This window comes from Lycium barbarum, chromosome 6, assembly GCF_019175385.1.
Source record: "Lycium barbarum isolate Lr01 chromosome 6, ASM1917538v2, whole genome shotgun sequence".
In the NCBI taxonomy this organism is placed as follows: domain Eukaryota; kingdom Viridiplantae; phylum Streptophyta; class Magnoliopsida; order Solanales; family Solanaceae; genus Lycium; species Lycium barbarum.
The window spans coordinates 27393878-27411088 of record NC_083342.1 but is presented as its reverse complement, the minus strand read 5'-3'; the positions used below and the strand labels follow the sequence as shown (position 1 = coordinate 27411088).

At 38.4% G+C, this 17211-nt stretch overlaps 1 protein-coding gene across 3 annotated transcripts in view; it reads right to left on the bottom strand.

Moving 5' to 3' along the window:
- LOC132643671 (uncharacterized) overlaps window positions 1–16150 on the bottom strand; it is a 47262-nt gene extending 31112 nt beyond the window's left edge. Inside the window, exons 1-8 of one of the 3 annotated variants that reach the window (XM_060360171.1) lie at window positions 15887–16150; window positions 14793–14960; window positions 14562–14651; window positions 12964–13100; window positions 12771–12861; window positions 12576–12658; window positions 12345–12451; window positions 1029–1181 (exon numbers count right to left, since the gene is read on the bottom strand). In XM_060360171.1, coding sequence (XP_060216154.1) covers window positions 1029–1181; window positions 12345–12451; window positions 12576–12658; window positions 12771–12861; window positions 12964–13100; window positions 14562–14651; window positions 14793–14960; window positions 15887–16078 — 1021 coding nt within the window. In that variant the 5' untranslated portion in view covers window positions 16079–16150. Of the gene's footprint in view, window positions 1–1028; window positions 1182–12344; window positions 12452–12575; window positions 12659–12770; window positions 12862–12963; window positions 13101–14561; window positions 14652–14792; window positions 14961–15886 lie in introns of those variants that run through there. The other 2 variants (XM_060360172.1, XM_060360173.1) reach the window with 2 other exon arrangements.
- Window positions 16151–17211: the final 1061 nt, after the last annotated feature.

Here is a 17211-nt window from a genome sequence, read left to right as displayed (position 1 = left end):
CGCCTTGAGGACAAGGCGACTTTTCAGGGGGGATGCACTGATACGACTGCTCCTTTACAGACTTACTTTAGAAGAAAATCAAGACAAGCATGTGGAGATAATCTGTCAACTTAAAATATCAGCTGGTGTCAGTTTCTTGGTTTTAAATAAGATAAAATATTAAGCAGAACTTATCTACAGTAGTTACAAGCAGTTATTTACAGCAGATTTACAGCAGTAACTGTTTTATCTATGTATTAGGAGTTATCTTTATGTAGTTATTTACAGCAGTAACTGTTCATCTATGTATTAGGAGTTATCTTTATGTTTTAGTATATATATTTGTATCTAAAAAAATTCTGGAATTATTCAGAATTAACATCATCTTTGTATCTGGAGATTTGTCCACTCCATACGGACGTAGTTATTGGTTAATGCAGTGTTTAAGATCCTTGCACTTTATTTAACCAGTACAATTTCTTTCCTATTTCTTCTTCTTCATCATTGATTCTATCAGATTTTTAATATCCACTTTGTTATAGGAGAATAATTACTTCCCTTATCGTTAGTGGAGAATAATGTCTTATCTTATTTTATTAGATGACAACTCCTGTATAGGAGCCCCTTTATATTGTTGAGAACCAAAGACTGAACCCGTGGGCCAAAGGAAAGGGTACCTCTTCTGCAACAGAACCAGACCAAGCAAGCACAAACATATCCTTTATTTTTTTGATGAAGCACAAACATATCCTTCATTGTATCCCACTCTAGAGAATATCATAAGCATAAAGAAAAAAACATATGTTATCCATATCAGGACCAAAATAATTTAAGGACACATCACAGATGGGAAACATAATCATTCGAGGCCAGTAGAAATCTTAGTGTAGGAGTCTACATGAGCTTAAATCCTACATCTCATGTGTATAAAGAAGCTAAAATACCAGCAAACGATCTTGAAGAAACAACGCAAACCATAAATGAAGCTTTGCACGATTTTATAGCCCCCTTACAGAGATGACTAATGCACACAAAGAGAGGATTTTTACCATATATGCAGCCAAAAATACACTGTAAAGTCAACGGAAAACTGTTTGCTGCTGTAATTGATCGGCAAAAAATAGACATCAGTTTTGCTCTCAAAGATGGATTTCCAGGACTGACTCTCAACTCTGGTGGAATTTGGTCAGTTCCAGCGGTACCTACAACAACAGCTGCATCGTTAGCATTATTTGCAACTGATAGAGCAAAATAATTTCTTGCTCAAAAAGACATGCATCAGAAGAAAAATATGAGGCAAGAAAAGATATAAGCTCTTAAAAAATAATTTTCAGTAACACCAGTGAGTGAATGGTGACAAGACCCTCTGCAGATATGTTCCTCTCATAGTAGTTGCAGGTCATGGTGGATGCGCGCGCGCGTGTGTTTTTTTTTGTGTGTGTGTGTGGGGGGTTGTGTGTGGGGGGGGGGGGGGGGGGGGGGGGTAATAACTTGTTAATAACTAAACTAGTTCCCTTTATTGTGCAACTCTTGTTGGACATTGCACTTCGGCGGTACGAACTTACCTTCACGTGTATGTTTCTACTTTCTGAATGATACTGTTTTATTTTTTTTTTAATAACCGTGGAGTCCAAGCCAACTTGCGCGCACCCGACTAATTCCACGGGATACCTGCCACCTCCCACCAGCAATAGGTACCAGATAACTCTGTCCACCAAGGCTAGGACAGATGGGAAGAAATCACCTAGTGTTTTTGCCTCTGCTGAGATTTGAACCTGAAACCTCATGGTTCTTGCCCACTTCATTGACCACTCACCCTTGGGTGCAAATGACATTGTTCTTATGGTAGTAACGGTATCTGAAGTAAGCTAAAAGGATTTATGTTAGAGAAATGAGAGTTTGCCTTATTGTATTGGAAGTCGATTTGCTTCCATAAATTGTTTAATATTTTTCAGCATGTTATTCGGAAGAAAAAGATTTCCCTACAATTTTTGATACTCGTGAATATTTTATTTTTAATCAATGCAGACTTAGCTAAAGATAGGGCACAATGGAAGAAAAAGATAGTTAGGGGATAGGATTTAGTCTTGTAAGAGAACTTCTAATATTGTTATAAGGTGAAATAACAGATGTTCCCCTTAAGTTGTCCACAACGACCGGATAGACATCTTAAGTTGTCAATGACTAGATAAACGCCTCTACTTGACACAGGTGTGTCCCGTGGACACCCGGATCCAGCAGACCTTACGAGTGAGCTGCAATCGCAGAACGCCCCAAATGGACAAATCAGCAGATGATACGTGTTTTTTTTTAATAGAATAGTAATTTTTTTAAGAAAAATGCAATTTTTTGTACATCTCTTTCAAGAAATTGTAACTTCCATTTTTTATAGAAAAACCCTCCCCTCCACCCCTCTTCTTCTTCTTCTGGAATCTGCTCTTCCTTCCCTCTCCATCCTCATCATTCCCTCAACACCTCTTTACCTCCGATGCTACTCCCCTGCCTTTCCCGTCGTTGTTCCTCCATCCCTCCCCCTCCTTTCCCCTCTATTTCTATTTTCTAGAGCAGAAATTTGTTTCTTTTATATCTTATTTTTTGGGGTTATCTAGTTCTTATGGGTCAAATTTAGGTGTCAAAATTTGGTTAAACATTTGTTTAGACCCTATAAATTTTCTTTGAGGTTGAAATTTTCATGATACTTTAATGGTGAATGGAAATTTGAAGAAGTATGAGGAAGATGGTGAAAATGTGGGGCCCGTATAATTTTAACAAAGGAAAATAGACTTTAAACATTTCACACGCTGAAATTTGGGGGAAAGACATATATTTAGCCATATCAGCTTGGGGTATCCACGAGACACACCTGTGTCAAGTAAATGTGTCTATCCAAGCAAAGTTAAGGTGTCTATTTGGTCGTTGTGGACAACTTAAAGGTGCCATCTATGTATTTCGCCTTATTATTACTAAAATTTATAACTAACTTATTTTTCACTTTTGTTTTTATTTGATATGATGGTTACATGAATTGAGCTTAAATGGAAAAGTAACAACAACATACCCAGTATAATCCCACAAATGGGGTCTGGGGAGGGTAAGATGTACGCAAGCCTTACCTCTACCTTTGTGGGGCAGAGAGGCTGTTTCTGAAAGACCCTCGGCTCAAATGGAAAAGCTAAGTTCCTCGGCCTCGGGTGCAGGTATATGATACCGGTATGGATCTGAGTGTCGGATTCGACAAAATCTAAATTTTAAGATTCGGGAGTGGGGATCCAGGTGTGGATACGGGTGCGGGTATTCAGCTAAGAAAATTCAAAATTATAAAAATAGAGCTATAAAGAACACGACCCCTTCAATTCTTGGTTTCTCTCTGTTTGGCCTGAAACATGAAGCAACGAATATGGGACAAAAGGACTATAATATTGAAGGTATGTCATTTTCCATGTTTTAAATTTGTTTTATCTTTCAAAAATCTCAATTTTCCCACCAAATTTGTCCATAGACTTTGGTCAAAGAATCCGAAGTTGGTTGACCGTATCCGAGACGTATCCCGCACCCGTCCCGTGTCAAGACAGGTGCGGCATCAAAAACCAAGGAAAATTCATATAGCTGAACCCAACTTCTTTGAGGCATAATTGTTGTTGTGAATATTTGATTTTATGAGTCTATTACATGGTTTAAGCCAAGGAATACAAAACTTTTAATGGTTTGAACCAAGATTATTTTTTTTATTTTTTTGAACAGTTAACATATCTATTATCAACAAAAAAAATACACCAAAAGTGTACTTTCAGTAGTAATTACAAGCAGTAGTTAGAGAAAGCAAAACCTACCACCTAAAGCCCTATAAACAATCTAGAATACTAGTTATATCCTCTACCTCTTGGGGGAGTTCATGAATACACCAAAAATAGAAAAACGCTAGACAATTCATCTTCAATTTCTGGAAGGAGATACTTTTGTCTTTAAAGCATCTTTGATTCCTCTCCTTCCATATTGTCCACCAGATGCAAGCTGGAACAATCTTCCATCTCTCCCTATGGCCTGACAAATTACCATCTCTGTTCCAGCATGCAAGAACTTCAACTGTATTCCTTGGCATAGTCCAATTAAGCACTCTTGAATTGATGAAGAACTGCCAAAGCTGTTCAGTCACTTTACAGTGAAGGAAAGGATGATTTATTGTTTCAGCTTCAGTTTCACAAAAAAAAACACCTGGAGCAAAGTTGTAAACCCCTTTTCATCACATTATATTGTGTTAAAACAGCTTGTTTAGCCATTAACCATGTAAAGCATGCCACTTTGTATGGAATTTTAACTTTCCAAATCATTTTCCATGGCCAGAAACCAAGTTGAGGACTGATGTTACTGATGCAATTATAGGCAGATTTGACTGAGAATCTTCCTTGCTTATCCTTCAACCAAACTAAACTGTCCACCTCATTAGAGTAATCCTTGAACTGTTCAAGGGTGTTGTAAAATCCTATCAGCCTTTCCACTTCCCAATCATTGAGCATTCTCCTGAAGCTGAGGTTCCATCCCTGATTATCTCTGACTTCCAAGGTTGTTGCCTTCTATTGTTGATTCAGAATGTAAATATCAGGGAACAAACTCTTCAGTGATTGTTGACCTACCCAGACATCATTCCAGAAAGATGTCTTCCTACCATTGCCTACTTTTATCTTTGAATTGTGCCATAGTCTAGGCCACTGATTCCTGATAGTTCTCCACAGCCCAACACCGTATGGATTCTTTACTTCCTTTGTTATCCACTGATTTTCCATCCTATATCTAGACATAATTGTTTCTTTCCATAAGGATTGTTCCTCTGAAGCAAATCTCCATAACCATTTCTGCAGAAGGCTCTGATTCTGTAACCTCAAGTTCTTAATTCCCAACCCCCCCCCCCCCCCCCCTGCTTGCTAGAGATAACTGTACACCAATCTACGAGGTGATGCTTCATTGTCTCACAGTTTCGTTGCCATAAGAAATTCCTTCTCAAAGTGTCCAGCTTCTTGGTGACCTCAACTGGCATGGGTAATAAAGACATCATGTAGGTTGGCAAGGCATCTAGTACACTGTTGATCAAAGTTAATCTACCTCCGAGTGAGAGATATTGACTCTTCCAATTTACCAATTTCTTCTCGCATTTCTCCAAGACTGCATTCCAATTATTCATGGATTTACTCTTTGCCCCCAGTGGCATGCCAAGGTATGTAGCGGGTAAATCTCCTACTTTTCCTCCCAGAATGTTGGCCAGCCTGTTGATACCTGGAACTTCATTGACTGGATACACAAAACTCCTCTCCCAATTGATATGGAGCCCAGAAATAGCTTCAAAAAGGATAAAGATAAATCTTAGCTGCTTCAATTGATCGCTCTCTGTATCACAGAAAACTAGTGTATCATCAGCGTATAAAAGGTGGGAAATTGAGGGACCTTGAATGTCATCAGCATTGACCTTGAAACCCCTGATCTTGTTGTTTATTTGAGCTGTTTTCAATGTGTCACTGAGTCCTCCCATTGCCCGAATAAAGAGAAAAGGGGATAAGGGATCCCCTTGTCTCAATCTTCTCTCAGAAGAGAAAAAACCAGAAGGTGAACCATTGATCAAGACGGAGAACTTGACTGTACTGACACAAAACTTTATCCACTTGATCTACCAGCGACCAAAGCCCATGTTCTCCAAAGTTTTCCGCAGGTAATCCCAACTGAGATGATCATAAGCCATTTCTATGTCCGGTTTGCATAGAATCCCAGGAACCTTGGATATCTTTCTCACATCCACACATTCATTTGCTGAATCATCTACCATGGCCCCATTGATCAACAAACTATCAATGTTGTTGTACCTCTTGTGACAATGGGTAGTTCTGTGAAAGAATTTGGTATTTATATCACCCTCTTTGAGCCATAGAGCCCTGGATCTTTGCCTCCATGCCACTTCTTCCCTTTTAACAATCTCCTCAAACTCTACTGTTAGAACTGCCCTCAAATAAGCCTCATCTTCAGACAACATTCTTTGTTCTTGAACCACATCTAAGTCAGACAACTGATTGGGGACACTTTGCTTTTGCATACCCAAATTGCCTTGAACAGTTTTGCTCCATTCTTTTAACTTCCCTTTAAGATTTTTCAATTTGCTTGCTAAGATAAAATCTGGTCTATCTTCATAAACCCCTGAATCCCACCACTCTTTAACTTTATCCTTGAAGTTTTCCATCTGCAGCCACCAGTTCTCAAATTTAAAATAAGAACTTATCCTTTCCCAGTTACCACATTCCAGCATCAAAGGACTATGATCAGAGGTGACTCTCTGAAGAACTGATTACTTAATGTTTCTCAAAGAGACTTCCCACTCTTCTGAAATCAAAAACCTGTCCAATCTTGCAGCAATATCATGATTTTCCCCTTTTTTGCAAGTGTACTTGCCCCTACTAGAGGTACATCCTCCAGTTCCATATCCACTATAAATTCTGAGAATTCTTCCATAGCTTTGTTGAATCTATTACAATTCTTTTTTTCTGATGGGAATCGTACGGTGTTGAAATCTCCAGCTATCACCCAAGGACCATCTAAGAAGCTTCTAACAGCCCTCAATTCCCACCACACCTCTTCCCTTTCCTCTCTACCATTTGGAGCATACACACTTGATAGATGCCAGCAGAAATCTTGTGTTTTGCCACTGAAACTTACAGTAATACAGTAGGATCCCACCTCACAAATTACTCCCTTCCAGATACTACTATCCCACATTAAGATAATCCCACCTCTAGTACCACTAGCCTCCAGTTGAGCATACTTCACCCTCCTATTAGCCCATAGATCTTTTATAATTTCCCCTATATCCCCTTCCAGCTTAGATTCCTGAAAGCAATATACATCAGCCCTCCACAAACTCGCCATATTTTTAATCTTAGGCCTCTTCCTTAGATCATTGAGGCCCCTCACATTCCAAGACACTATTTTAACCTTCATTATGTTTATAAAGCATCCCCCCTACTTCTTGTGCCGAAGCTCACAAAGTTACTGACCGGCTCCAAGCTCTTCAATTCTTTGGATCCCTACATTTTGGAGTCACTGTCACAAGATCAGCAGATTCATCGTTCATAATTTGTCTCTGTCCATCTATTTTCATGAATAATTCCAAGGCCACATATTCACACCCCTGGAAGTGCAACCCAAATTCGTCGCTCATTCTGAGAATGTTTTGTTGAACAAAAAACGGAATCGCAGCTGTTGGTTCCATAAATTCTGCTCGATCGGTAGAATTCAATGGCAATACTTCCTCGACTATGATAACCCCCTCTTCTTTTTTTTCTTCCACTTGTACACTTTCTTCTACTTGCACCTCCAGAAGAGGTAGATCATCAACCTGAATGATCGACATCGCATCCTCATCTGTTTGCATGTCATTCTGTTCGAGGGCTTGGCGAAATTCTCCTTCGTCGATAACTGGAGAAAGTTGTTGAATCTCCAAATATACTGGGAGTGGACTATTCGAATCGTAGAAGGCCTCACTTTCAACTGAAACATTTATGTTTGCTAGTCGGTGAAGATGTTTTGTAGTGGTGGTGATGCTGATAGTTATGATGGTGGAGGTGATTGGTGTTATAGTGATTGGCGCGATGGTGGCGGTTGATTGTGGCGGTGGTGATTGTGCTATTTGAGTTAGTTGACGTTAGTAATTGGCAATGTTGGTGGTGGTGGATGAAGAATGTGTGGTGGTTGACGATGGTATTGGTGCTAGTTGGCAGTGGTGCTAGTTATGATGGTAGAGGTGGTTGGTAGTAAGGATTGGTCGCAGTTGTGGTGGTGGATGATAATGTGATGGCGGCGGTGCCTACGACAGTGGTGGCAAATACGGTTGTTAATATTATTAAAAGGATCTGAAGGCCTAATGATAGCCTCCTCAGAAATATTTAAGTTTACAATTTGGGCCAAAGGATCAGGGCCCAAAAGAGGCGAGCCCAAAGCCCTTTTATTCAGTCCTTGGGGAAGATCCTCACGTGCCATCTCACGTGCACTTCTGAAGGATTCAAATTTTTCTGAGCAACCCACGTGGCGATCACTGTTGCCAGCTGTTGCGGACCCCGGAAACCCCAGCTGCACCTTTTATCCATTGGGTCAAACCAGCAGTCCTTTCAGCCCTCTCTTCTCCGACGTAAAATCTCACCGAAGATTCATCCCAAATTTGAATTACATAACCGGTACCCTCAAATTCTAACTTCATCTCCTTCGGAATGTGATTTCCACCACCCTTGATTAAAACTCTAGCCCACTTCAGATGGTTACGGGGCTCAGTTTCCTCCTCCGTTCTCACCCACCCTCCACAATAATCACCGATGGCCTTAAAAACTTTATGCGACCATAGCTGCAACGGTAGGCCTACCAACCTGATCCACGTTTTCTTCAAAGTCTTCCTGGACTGGTGATACGCTCAAATTACACCTATTAATGGCGTAAAGCGACGTTGTCAAATATAGTAACCCAAACAAGGTTGGGGTCGAATCCCACAGGGAATATGAAGAGAAAAGGGTACTAATTGTATGCGATACTAGTCTTTAAAGGCTTTAATCCTATTCCGAATAGTTTGAAAAGAGATTTGGTTTGTATTCGCTATTTTGAAGTATTTGGAATTTGTTTGGATTGGGAGAACCAAAGTTGTGTCCCCGCGATGATTAGATGTTATGCTATGGGTGTCAATATGATATATTTCTAATGGGTCGGGGTTTAGTATGCACTTAATCTCTAATGCACTTTCTAATATTTTCCAATAGTTAGAAAGTATTTCTTTTCATGATTTTCCCAAATGCAGAAAAGTTGTAAATAAGATTGCTTAAATATGCCAAGTAGAACTCATCTTATCCCTAAGCGAGTTAGTTAAACGAGTGTTAACGCCCCGAGTCCTTGTTATATTATTTCAAATCACACCCTAGTTCATCTTTCCAAATAAACTAGGGTTTGTGCATGAACAAGTGTTTGCAACCACTAATGAACAATGAATGCGAGAAATAATAAAACACATCACAACCCATTATATATATATATATACAATGTTAGACACTCATTACATAGCACCCATCATTTGGGTCCACAACTTTGATTTAAAGAAACTACTCACACATTATGGTCTCAAAAGTAGTAAGCAATAAATGAGATATAAAGCTTACAAAGTGTGATAAAGATGATGGAAAATGGAATCTTGTTGTCTTCACTAAGCTCCAAAAGGGAAGTATTCAATGCTCACCCACCAATGGAACTTTGTTCACGTGGTTACAATTAAAATTGGCTGCCAAAAAAAACCTAAAATGTTCTTTAAATAGGCTCCAAAAAACGCACAGCAGCGACTGACAAAATTGCCCTCGATAGCAAGATCGACGGATCGTCAATCGTTCGACGATCCATCGATTTCTCTATCCTTTGTACCTTCAGCAATGTGTTCCATTCGACGGTGTCGTCGATCAGTTCGACGCTCCGTCGAGTATTCCGTCTTTCTCTCTTCTTGTTGACAGATCCTGATTAACGACACAAACGACGAAGCGTCGATCAATTCGACGCTTCGTCGATGTCTTCGTCCTTTGTTGTCTTCAACTTTGTCATCACTGGAAAATCGAGCTTATCGACGCTTCGAAGGACGGTCCGTCGGCTGATCGACGGAACGTCGATTCTTCATTTCTGGCCAATTTTTCCTTTGTTCTTTGTTCTTTGCTTTTTGCTTTTGGGCCATTGTTTTCCTAAAACACCACAAAACATATTAACGAGAACCAGACTTACTTGAAAACAACCAAAATTCATAGTAAAAAGGCGTCGAATGTGCCACAAATCCGCGGCACATCAACTGGATTGCCCTATCGTCGGCGACCACCACTGCAAATTCAAGTTTTGTTCCTTCCACATCCATGTTCCCCTTAAAACATGTTCAGCAGCTATGATTGAGGCAAACTCGAAAAGATAACTGTTGTTCCCCATTTCGTAGATGTTCAAACCATGCGCTTGGTTCCAATTAGCACTTGCCCATTTACGAATTTCTGAAAGAGTTGGAGCCTCTATACAATTCACAAGGAAAGAGCCATAAATGCTCCTGCGTAACTGTTCGTTCTGGGTTGGACTGGACCCACCTTCAATAACTAGAGTGTCGCCCTTCTCTATTGCTACAGCATCGTCGATTTCTCTTGTAATCCATTTACTCCTTCTGACAGTCTCAGGAACGACCATCTTGTGTTTCTTTGGGAGTGGCTTTGGTGCAAAGTGAAAAATGAACTTCTTGATTTTATTGGCCAACTCCAACCAACCCACATTGAACGCAACGTCCGGAATGATTATGACCGACCTGCTTTTTCCTTGCGAATTGATGATACTTATATATCTCCCCTTGCTATTATAATTCCTGGCACAAAAAAACTGAGAAAAATGTTCCTGAGACCTCCATCTTCTCACGACTTTACCTTTAACTAGTGATGCCTCTTTTAATACATGACACAACCATTCCATGGTCTTCTGGTTGAAACGTGATCTGCTCATTACGTTTCTGCCTCGTTCAACCCAATCATACCAAACCTCTGAACAAGAAACATTCCTCGTAATATCGAAAGACTTAAAACCGGCTGCAAAATAGATCTTATAGGAATCCATAATAGAAGAAGATTTAGGCTATTGATCAGTAATCACAGTGGGTGATTGCTGGGAGTTCAGATTTATATAGCTTAGGTCTGAATGAGATGAGAAAGGTGGTCGGAAGCTATTTTGGAGTAGAAAGAGAAAGAGAAATATGTGTGATGTTGGTTATGGGAGGTTATAGAGGAGAGAAAGAGTCGAAAATAGTTGAGATCGGTAAATGGTCAGAAGTACGTCGGTGACCAGAATTCGCCGGCGACCAGAAAGTGTTTAGACGAAGAGAGCAGCGTTCTGGATCTATTTTGGAGTAGAGAAATAAAGAAAAATCAGTGGAGAGTTGGTCGGAAAAGGCTAGAGAAGAGAGAGATAGTCGAAATTGGTGCTGGGTCATGACGGAGATGGGTTTGGGATGATCGGGAAGTATGTTTGAGGAGAGAGAGTGACGGAATAGGGTTTTCTTTTCTTACCTTGAGGAGAAAGAGTGACGGACTAGGGCTTTCTTTTCTTACCTTGAGAACTGGGCCAGAGAGCATTTTTAACAAAGGCAATGAACCAAGATTATTATTGTGCATATTGTTGTTTATTTCTTATGATGAAATAAGTTAATATTGCGCAGAACTATAAAACTATTCTACTAGAAAACAGATAAAGCTATCCTTTTAATAGCATACCATGTTTTGGGTTCTTAGAAGTGTCTACTTTCAATTCCCTGGTAGTCTCGAAGCATTACTTTGGGAAAGGAAAACATCACAATGAAGACTAGAAGTCATGTCAGGCAGTCTAGTTGTGTTTGTCACCCCGTCAGCCTTGAATGCTCTGGCAAAATAGTATCTCCGGGAGTTGTAATATAAGATTACAGCCCCACGCTTATAAAAGAATTACCATACCTCCATGATGTCAGAGCTTTGTTAGAGTCGCATCAAACCTTTGTAAAGGAACAACGTCTTTATCATGGACCTCTCCCAAAGTTCCAAATAATCTAGTTTTGGAGGTAGATCCCATTACCATTTGAGATAACCAAAGCTAATCGACTCAAAGTGTTAGTGGTAACATACACAGCAAGAGGCTCAAATTTTACCACTTGCCCTCACCTGTAACACAAAAGATACCTCTAGGATTTGCTATTAAAGCTAAAAACCCTAAGCCTAAAAACAAACCATCATAACGATCCCTAAGTTTGTAAACTAATACTGGTGTTAGAAGTTAGTCGAAATCTCACCAAAACCAAAGAGTTGATTTTTTTTTAACACACCCTAAAGAACAAGGTCATTGGAACCAAAGCACAATGAATAATGACATGAGAACAGTGCAGAACCTTTCTGCTACCAAGTAACCAAAAGGAATTAAAACAGCTTCAGATTCTGTAGATGCCCCAAAAGATAAGGAAAAGTGAAAATACTTATTAAAACAAAGCTCAGATGAATGGCAAAGCATTGATGTTGTTGGTCCAATTATACTACAAGCAAGGATTTCTACAAATCCTTGGTAAACAAGGTCATGTCCAAAACATAGAAAAACTCAATTGATGAAAAATCCCCACAAACTTTGAAGATCAAAGTGCAGAACACAGTCTGGAAATCAGGGAATTGCAAGTATAAGAAATCCGCTCTTCCAACCCCATGCAAAGATTCACTAACAGAGATTTATTTTCTTTCAGTTCCAAAACTAATAAGATGTATTCAATGTTTCAATCACCAGCATCACATTATCAGGGTAAAATAAGTTGCATTCTAACATAATCCATAGCATACCATTGAATAGCACAAACAGTTTGCTCACGAGGTTTGCATCCTCCAAATTCACACTGGAGGCATTCTTCTTCTGAAGCTCCTCTGCTCTCTTAACAATAGACTCTTGACTTTCAAAAAAACAACCAAAGAAGCTGATGTTATCACAAATGGGAGCAAAGACATTCAACTACCTAAAATAAAACCTAAACACATCAGGTTCCACAGAATCAGCTTCGAAGAAACAAGAAGTACCAATCTGCAGAGGCAGCCACATAGAGGGGATAAACAAGTTCTGTAGGCAGTTCCATGGCTTGAACAATATTCAAAATTCCCAACTGCATAATGAAAGATAGACCAACAATAAGTTTTCTTCCGATCGTCAACAGAGATGGGGACCAATCTATCCATGTAATGTTTATAGAATGGTACATTAAGCTACCAAATCACCTTCACATTTCTTAAATAGTCACTTGTCAATTGTCGTTTCCCAGTGACACGATCACATTGAGTAACCGAAAGTCCGGCAGGGCAAGTGCCGCTGTAATGATAAATTTTATATTACAACAAATTAGTCAATTAGCTTCTCAAGTGTCAAAATCACCAAACTAATATAGTATACCAGTATAAACTCTAGCCCAACCTTTGAGAAGTTGGCTGATATAAAACCGTGTGAAGGCAAAATTCCAGAAATATCTTGTGGTCTGGCAGATCACCAGAGCTTCTATATTTTGCAGCTACCTCATCACTTATTTTAGCAGAATGGCACTCTCCAATCACCTGAAATCAGAGAAGATTTCACCTAGAACTTAACACAGACATGATCAACACTTTTTCTTGTCTTGTGAATAAAATCCAATGTGATTGATAAAGCACTTACTAACAATTTATCAAAGGATCTTCACTGAAGTAACCAGTCTGAAATTTTTACACTTCTCAAATAGCACTTTTAGAGGTAAGATTCCGAATAATGTTGATGCCAATATAAGCACCATATGAACTTTTGATATCTACCAGTTATAATAAAATGTATTCTTTTTTTTTTTAAATAACCGTGTTGTCTGGGCCAGCTTGTGGGCACATCGACTAATTCCATGGGAGACCCGCCACCTCCCACCAGCAACAAATACCAGGTAACTCTGTCCACCAAGGCTAGAACAGATGGGAAGAAGTCACCCGGTGCTTTTTGTCTCTACTGGGATTTGAACCTGAGACCTCATGGTTCTAACTCACTTCATTGACACTACGCCACACCCTTGGGTGCATAATAAATGTATTCTTTACATGTTTAACTTGTTCAAAGGCATTGAAACCAGTGTCTACAGAGATCATGAGTATCATGCAAATGTTTTCCAGGAACTATTCCTGACTGTTTCAACTGCATGGTCATGTTAGGCAAATAAAGTGCAACTTAACGGCATCTACAACAAAACTTCTACTCTGAAGAAAGCTTTAGCTACTGTCTACTTGCAAGATGCATATATTCATCAAACAGAATATAATATAACCCTGTGGACATGTACTTAAGCAGAAAGCATAGAGAAACGCAAGCTAAGGACACCGAAGAGGCTGTTTGGAAGTCACAAAAGAGCAGTGAAAGTGTGAGAAAATAACTTTTCAGTATCCTAAGCAAGAAATTTATCCCTTAGTTCCCCATGTTGTCCAGTGATGGCAGATGCACCAGCAAATCCTCTCCTTGCAAAACTCACAAGAAATTCCTAGGAAAATCTATCTACTCCATAACATGTCTTCTTTTTTCTTGCTGCATCTTTGTCTTGTACATTGTCAATCACTCATGAAGTGATAACAATGGTGAGTAATATTTATGCCAAATGTCTTTAAGAAAAAATAGCGTACTTTAGTCATTTTTCCTACAAACAATATTGTCCTTATAATATACATTCATTTTAATTTATGAATATATATGTATGTATATTCATTTCCTCTGTATTAAGAAAATATACATCAAAATCGTTAGAAAGAATATTCATAAGATTTTGTGCACATATGGTCCGGACCCTGCTATGTGGGAGTGTGTAGCAAATATGCTTAAATTTGAAAAGTAGTCCTCTAAGTCTCTAACTTCTCCACAAATTTTTGGACAACTGGACAACTCCACTAGAGTCACTCTCCTTTTCCTTACTGTTCTTCCCTACATCTTTCTTGCAGATCCTGACAACCATACACAACTAAAAGGAGAATGAGAATCATATATATTCAAGATGAAGAAGATGTGATTACCTTGGTTATAACCCTCAACAGTATGTCTTGATGTTGAAGAGGTAGCTTTGAAATGTTAGCTAAGAAATTAGGTGCTATATTTTCTTTATCCTGGAACAACAAATAGTAGAATTAGCAAAGTTAATCACATTTGCCTCGCAAAATGACGTCAAATTCAACCCCCCCCCCCCCCCCCCCCAAAAAAAAAAAGTGAGAGCTTCTTTTCATGTGAAGCCAATATTTAACTCAGACCTCCTTTCTTGCGCGTTCAACTGCCATCTCAACATACATGATGCAGAAATTCCTAACCATTGATGAGGCATTAGATTCCATATATAACTGCCACAGGTCAGGTAATGGCAAACCAATGTCATGTTGGTGCTTCACTCTCTTGTTCACATGGCTTAGAATCTCAAGTACCTAATGGAAAGAATACAAGTACAACTTAATATGTGTTCAGAAAATTAATGAACAAACAGCATTATCAGAAAATTAAAGAAACAAACAGACCTACTACCGCGCTACTCATATTTGAGAATGCAACAAAAGAAAAAGAACACGTTCAAAAATGCAGGGACTGATTATATACAAACAAATTCATACAAAGTGCAAGACTCGTGAATCATCCCAAACTAGAAGCCTGTTGCCCATGTTTAAAGTACTTAGGGGTCGTTTGGTTGGTGGGATTGAAGCTATAGTACCATTCATTTTGGGTCTATAGTAGGCACCCTTACCATTCATTTCTGCAGGAGGTTGTTTCCACAGTGGTGCGATAAAATAGTCCTGGGACTAATTAATACCTATCACCAACCGCAGTATAAAACAATCCCACATCTTTTCCCGGGATTATTATCCTAATCCCACCAACCAAACGACCCCTTAAATAACTAGAGTTCACAAGCTAGTCGATTGATTCATGCTCTTGCCACATGACAATAAAACTAAAGCTTGATGGTGCAATTAAGAATCAAGAAAAGGTACAAGTCTTGAGAAGGGGGAAAATCTAATTACTTTATATTACTCCTACCACAGATATAGAGAAATTCAAGAAAACATAATATTAAAAGAACCATTTTAGTAGTGTATAAATATGGTTAACATAAAAAATAAAAATAAAAAGGAGCTTAATGATACAACTAAGAACCAAGAAAATAGAAAATTAAGAAACCCAGTTGGGGAAAAATGACTAGTTTAAATTAGTCCTACCACTGATATCAAGAAAATAGAATACTAAAACACCCATTTAGTAGTGTGTTAATTTGGTGAACATACTTAACTAAGAATCAAGAAAATAGAAAGTTAAGAGACCAAATTGAGTAAAAAGCATAGAAAAATGATAAGGTTACTTTGTTGCGAACAAGAGGGGCATTAGATGAAAGGGAAGCAATGGAGAGAGGAAGAAGCTTAGTGAGTAAGTCTTGCAATTTGGAGTCATCACAAAGTGCCAGCCTTGTCAGCATTCGATCAAGAAGTTCCTCTTTCTCAACATCCGATTTTCCAGACAACATACTTGACCATGAAGAAGAAGAGTCCGCCATTTTCTGTCAAAACCTTGGAGAGATCGTTTGATTGTAGGTATCGTACCGCTCTCAAAGTGTTTGTTTAAAGTATATATACCTAATAACCTTTTCCTCAAGAAATTGGCAAACAAGCACACCCTCAGTCCAAAACGATTGTTTTAATTTTTTTTTATATTTAAAACTAATTTAATTTTATGAGATAATATATAGCTACATAAATATTAAAAATTTATTTTGAATCATACATTTCAAATGTCTTCTTTTATTTCTTAAATTTCATATTAAGTCCAAATTAAGATAATCTTTTTGAAACGGAGGGCGTATCTTTTTGGACTCATGCTAAATTTCACTTCAATAATTTTAATTTTTGGTTTTTTAAAAATATTATTCCCTCCACTCTAATTTAAATGTTACCGAGCATAAAATTTAAGAAATAAAAATAGACTTTTAAAATTTGCAGTCTTGAATTAAAGATGTGTAATGTACTAAAATGTCATCTGAATCTTGTAATTCTAAACTTGTCATATAGGATATTTGATTATCAACTTATTAAATATAGAAAGAGACGTTATTTTGAAATAGATTAAAAAAAAAATAAGACACTTAAATTATGACGGAGGGAATATATCTATCCTATTGAGACGTGACACGCATCTGCTATCTAAACAAAATCGAGTTGTACCTGTCTAATCTTACTCTCTATCTTATCATGCAAATTAAAGCATTTAAAAAAAAATTTAAAAAAAAACTTTTCCAACTCAAAAACTTTAGTTTCAAATCATTTCGCACAATTGAACTTTGTAACTCAAAAATCTGATAACGATCATATGAATAATCTAAACCAACTTATGACTTTAAATTATCTACTATAAAGCCTCTAAAGAATAGGCAGATTACTCGGGACACATTCCCGACTATTCCTGAACTAAAATTAAATGCATGAATAAAGAAAAGACTAATAGCAAAGGACTCGTGAACTTCATGATTGGAGCGGAGCTCATCAAAGCAGCTTGAAGTAAGGAGATCAAGAGATAACTCCTCGTCTGCTCGTCTATATAACATGTATTTACATGAAATAAATTAATGTAGGTCCCATGGAAAAATAATTGGACGTCCGTACATCACAGCGGTACTCGGTGAGTAAAGCAATC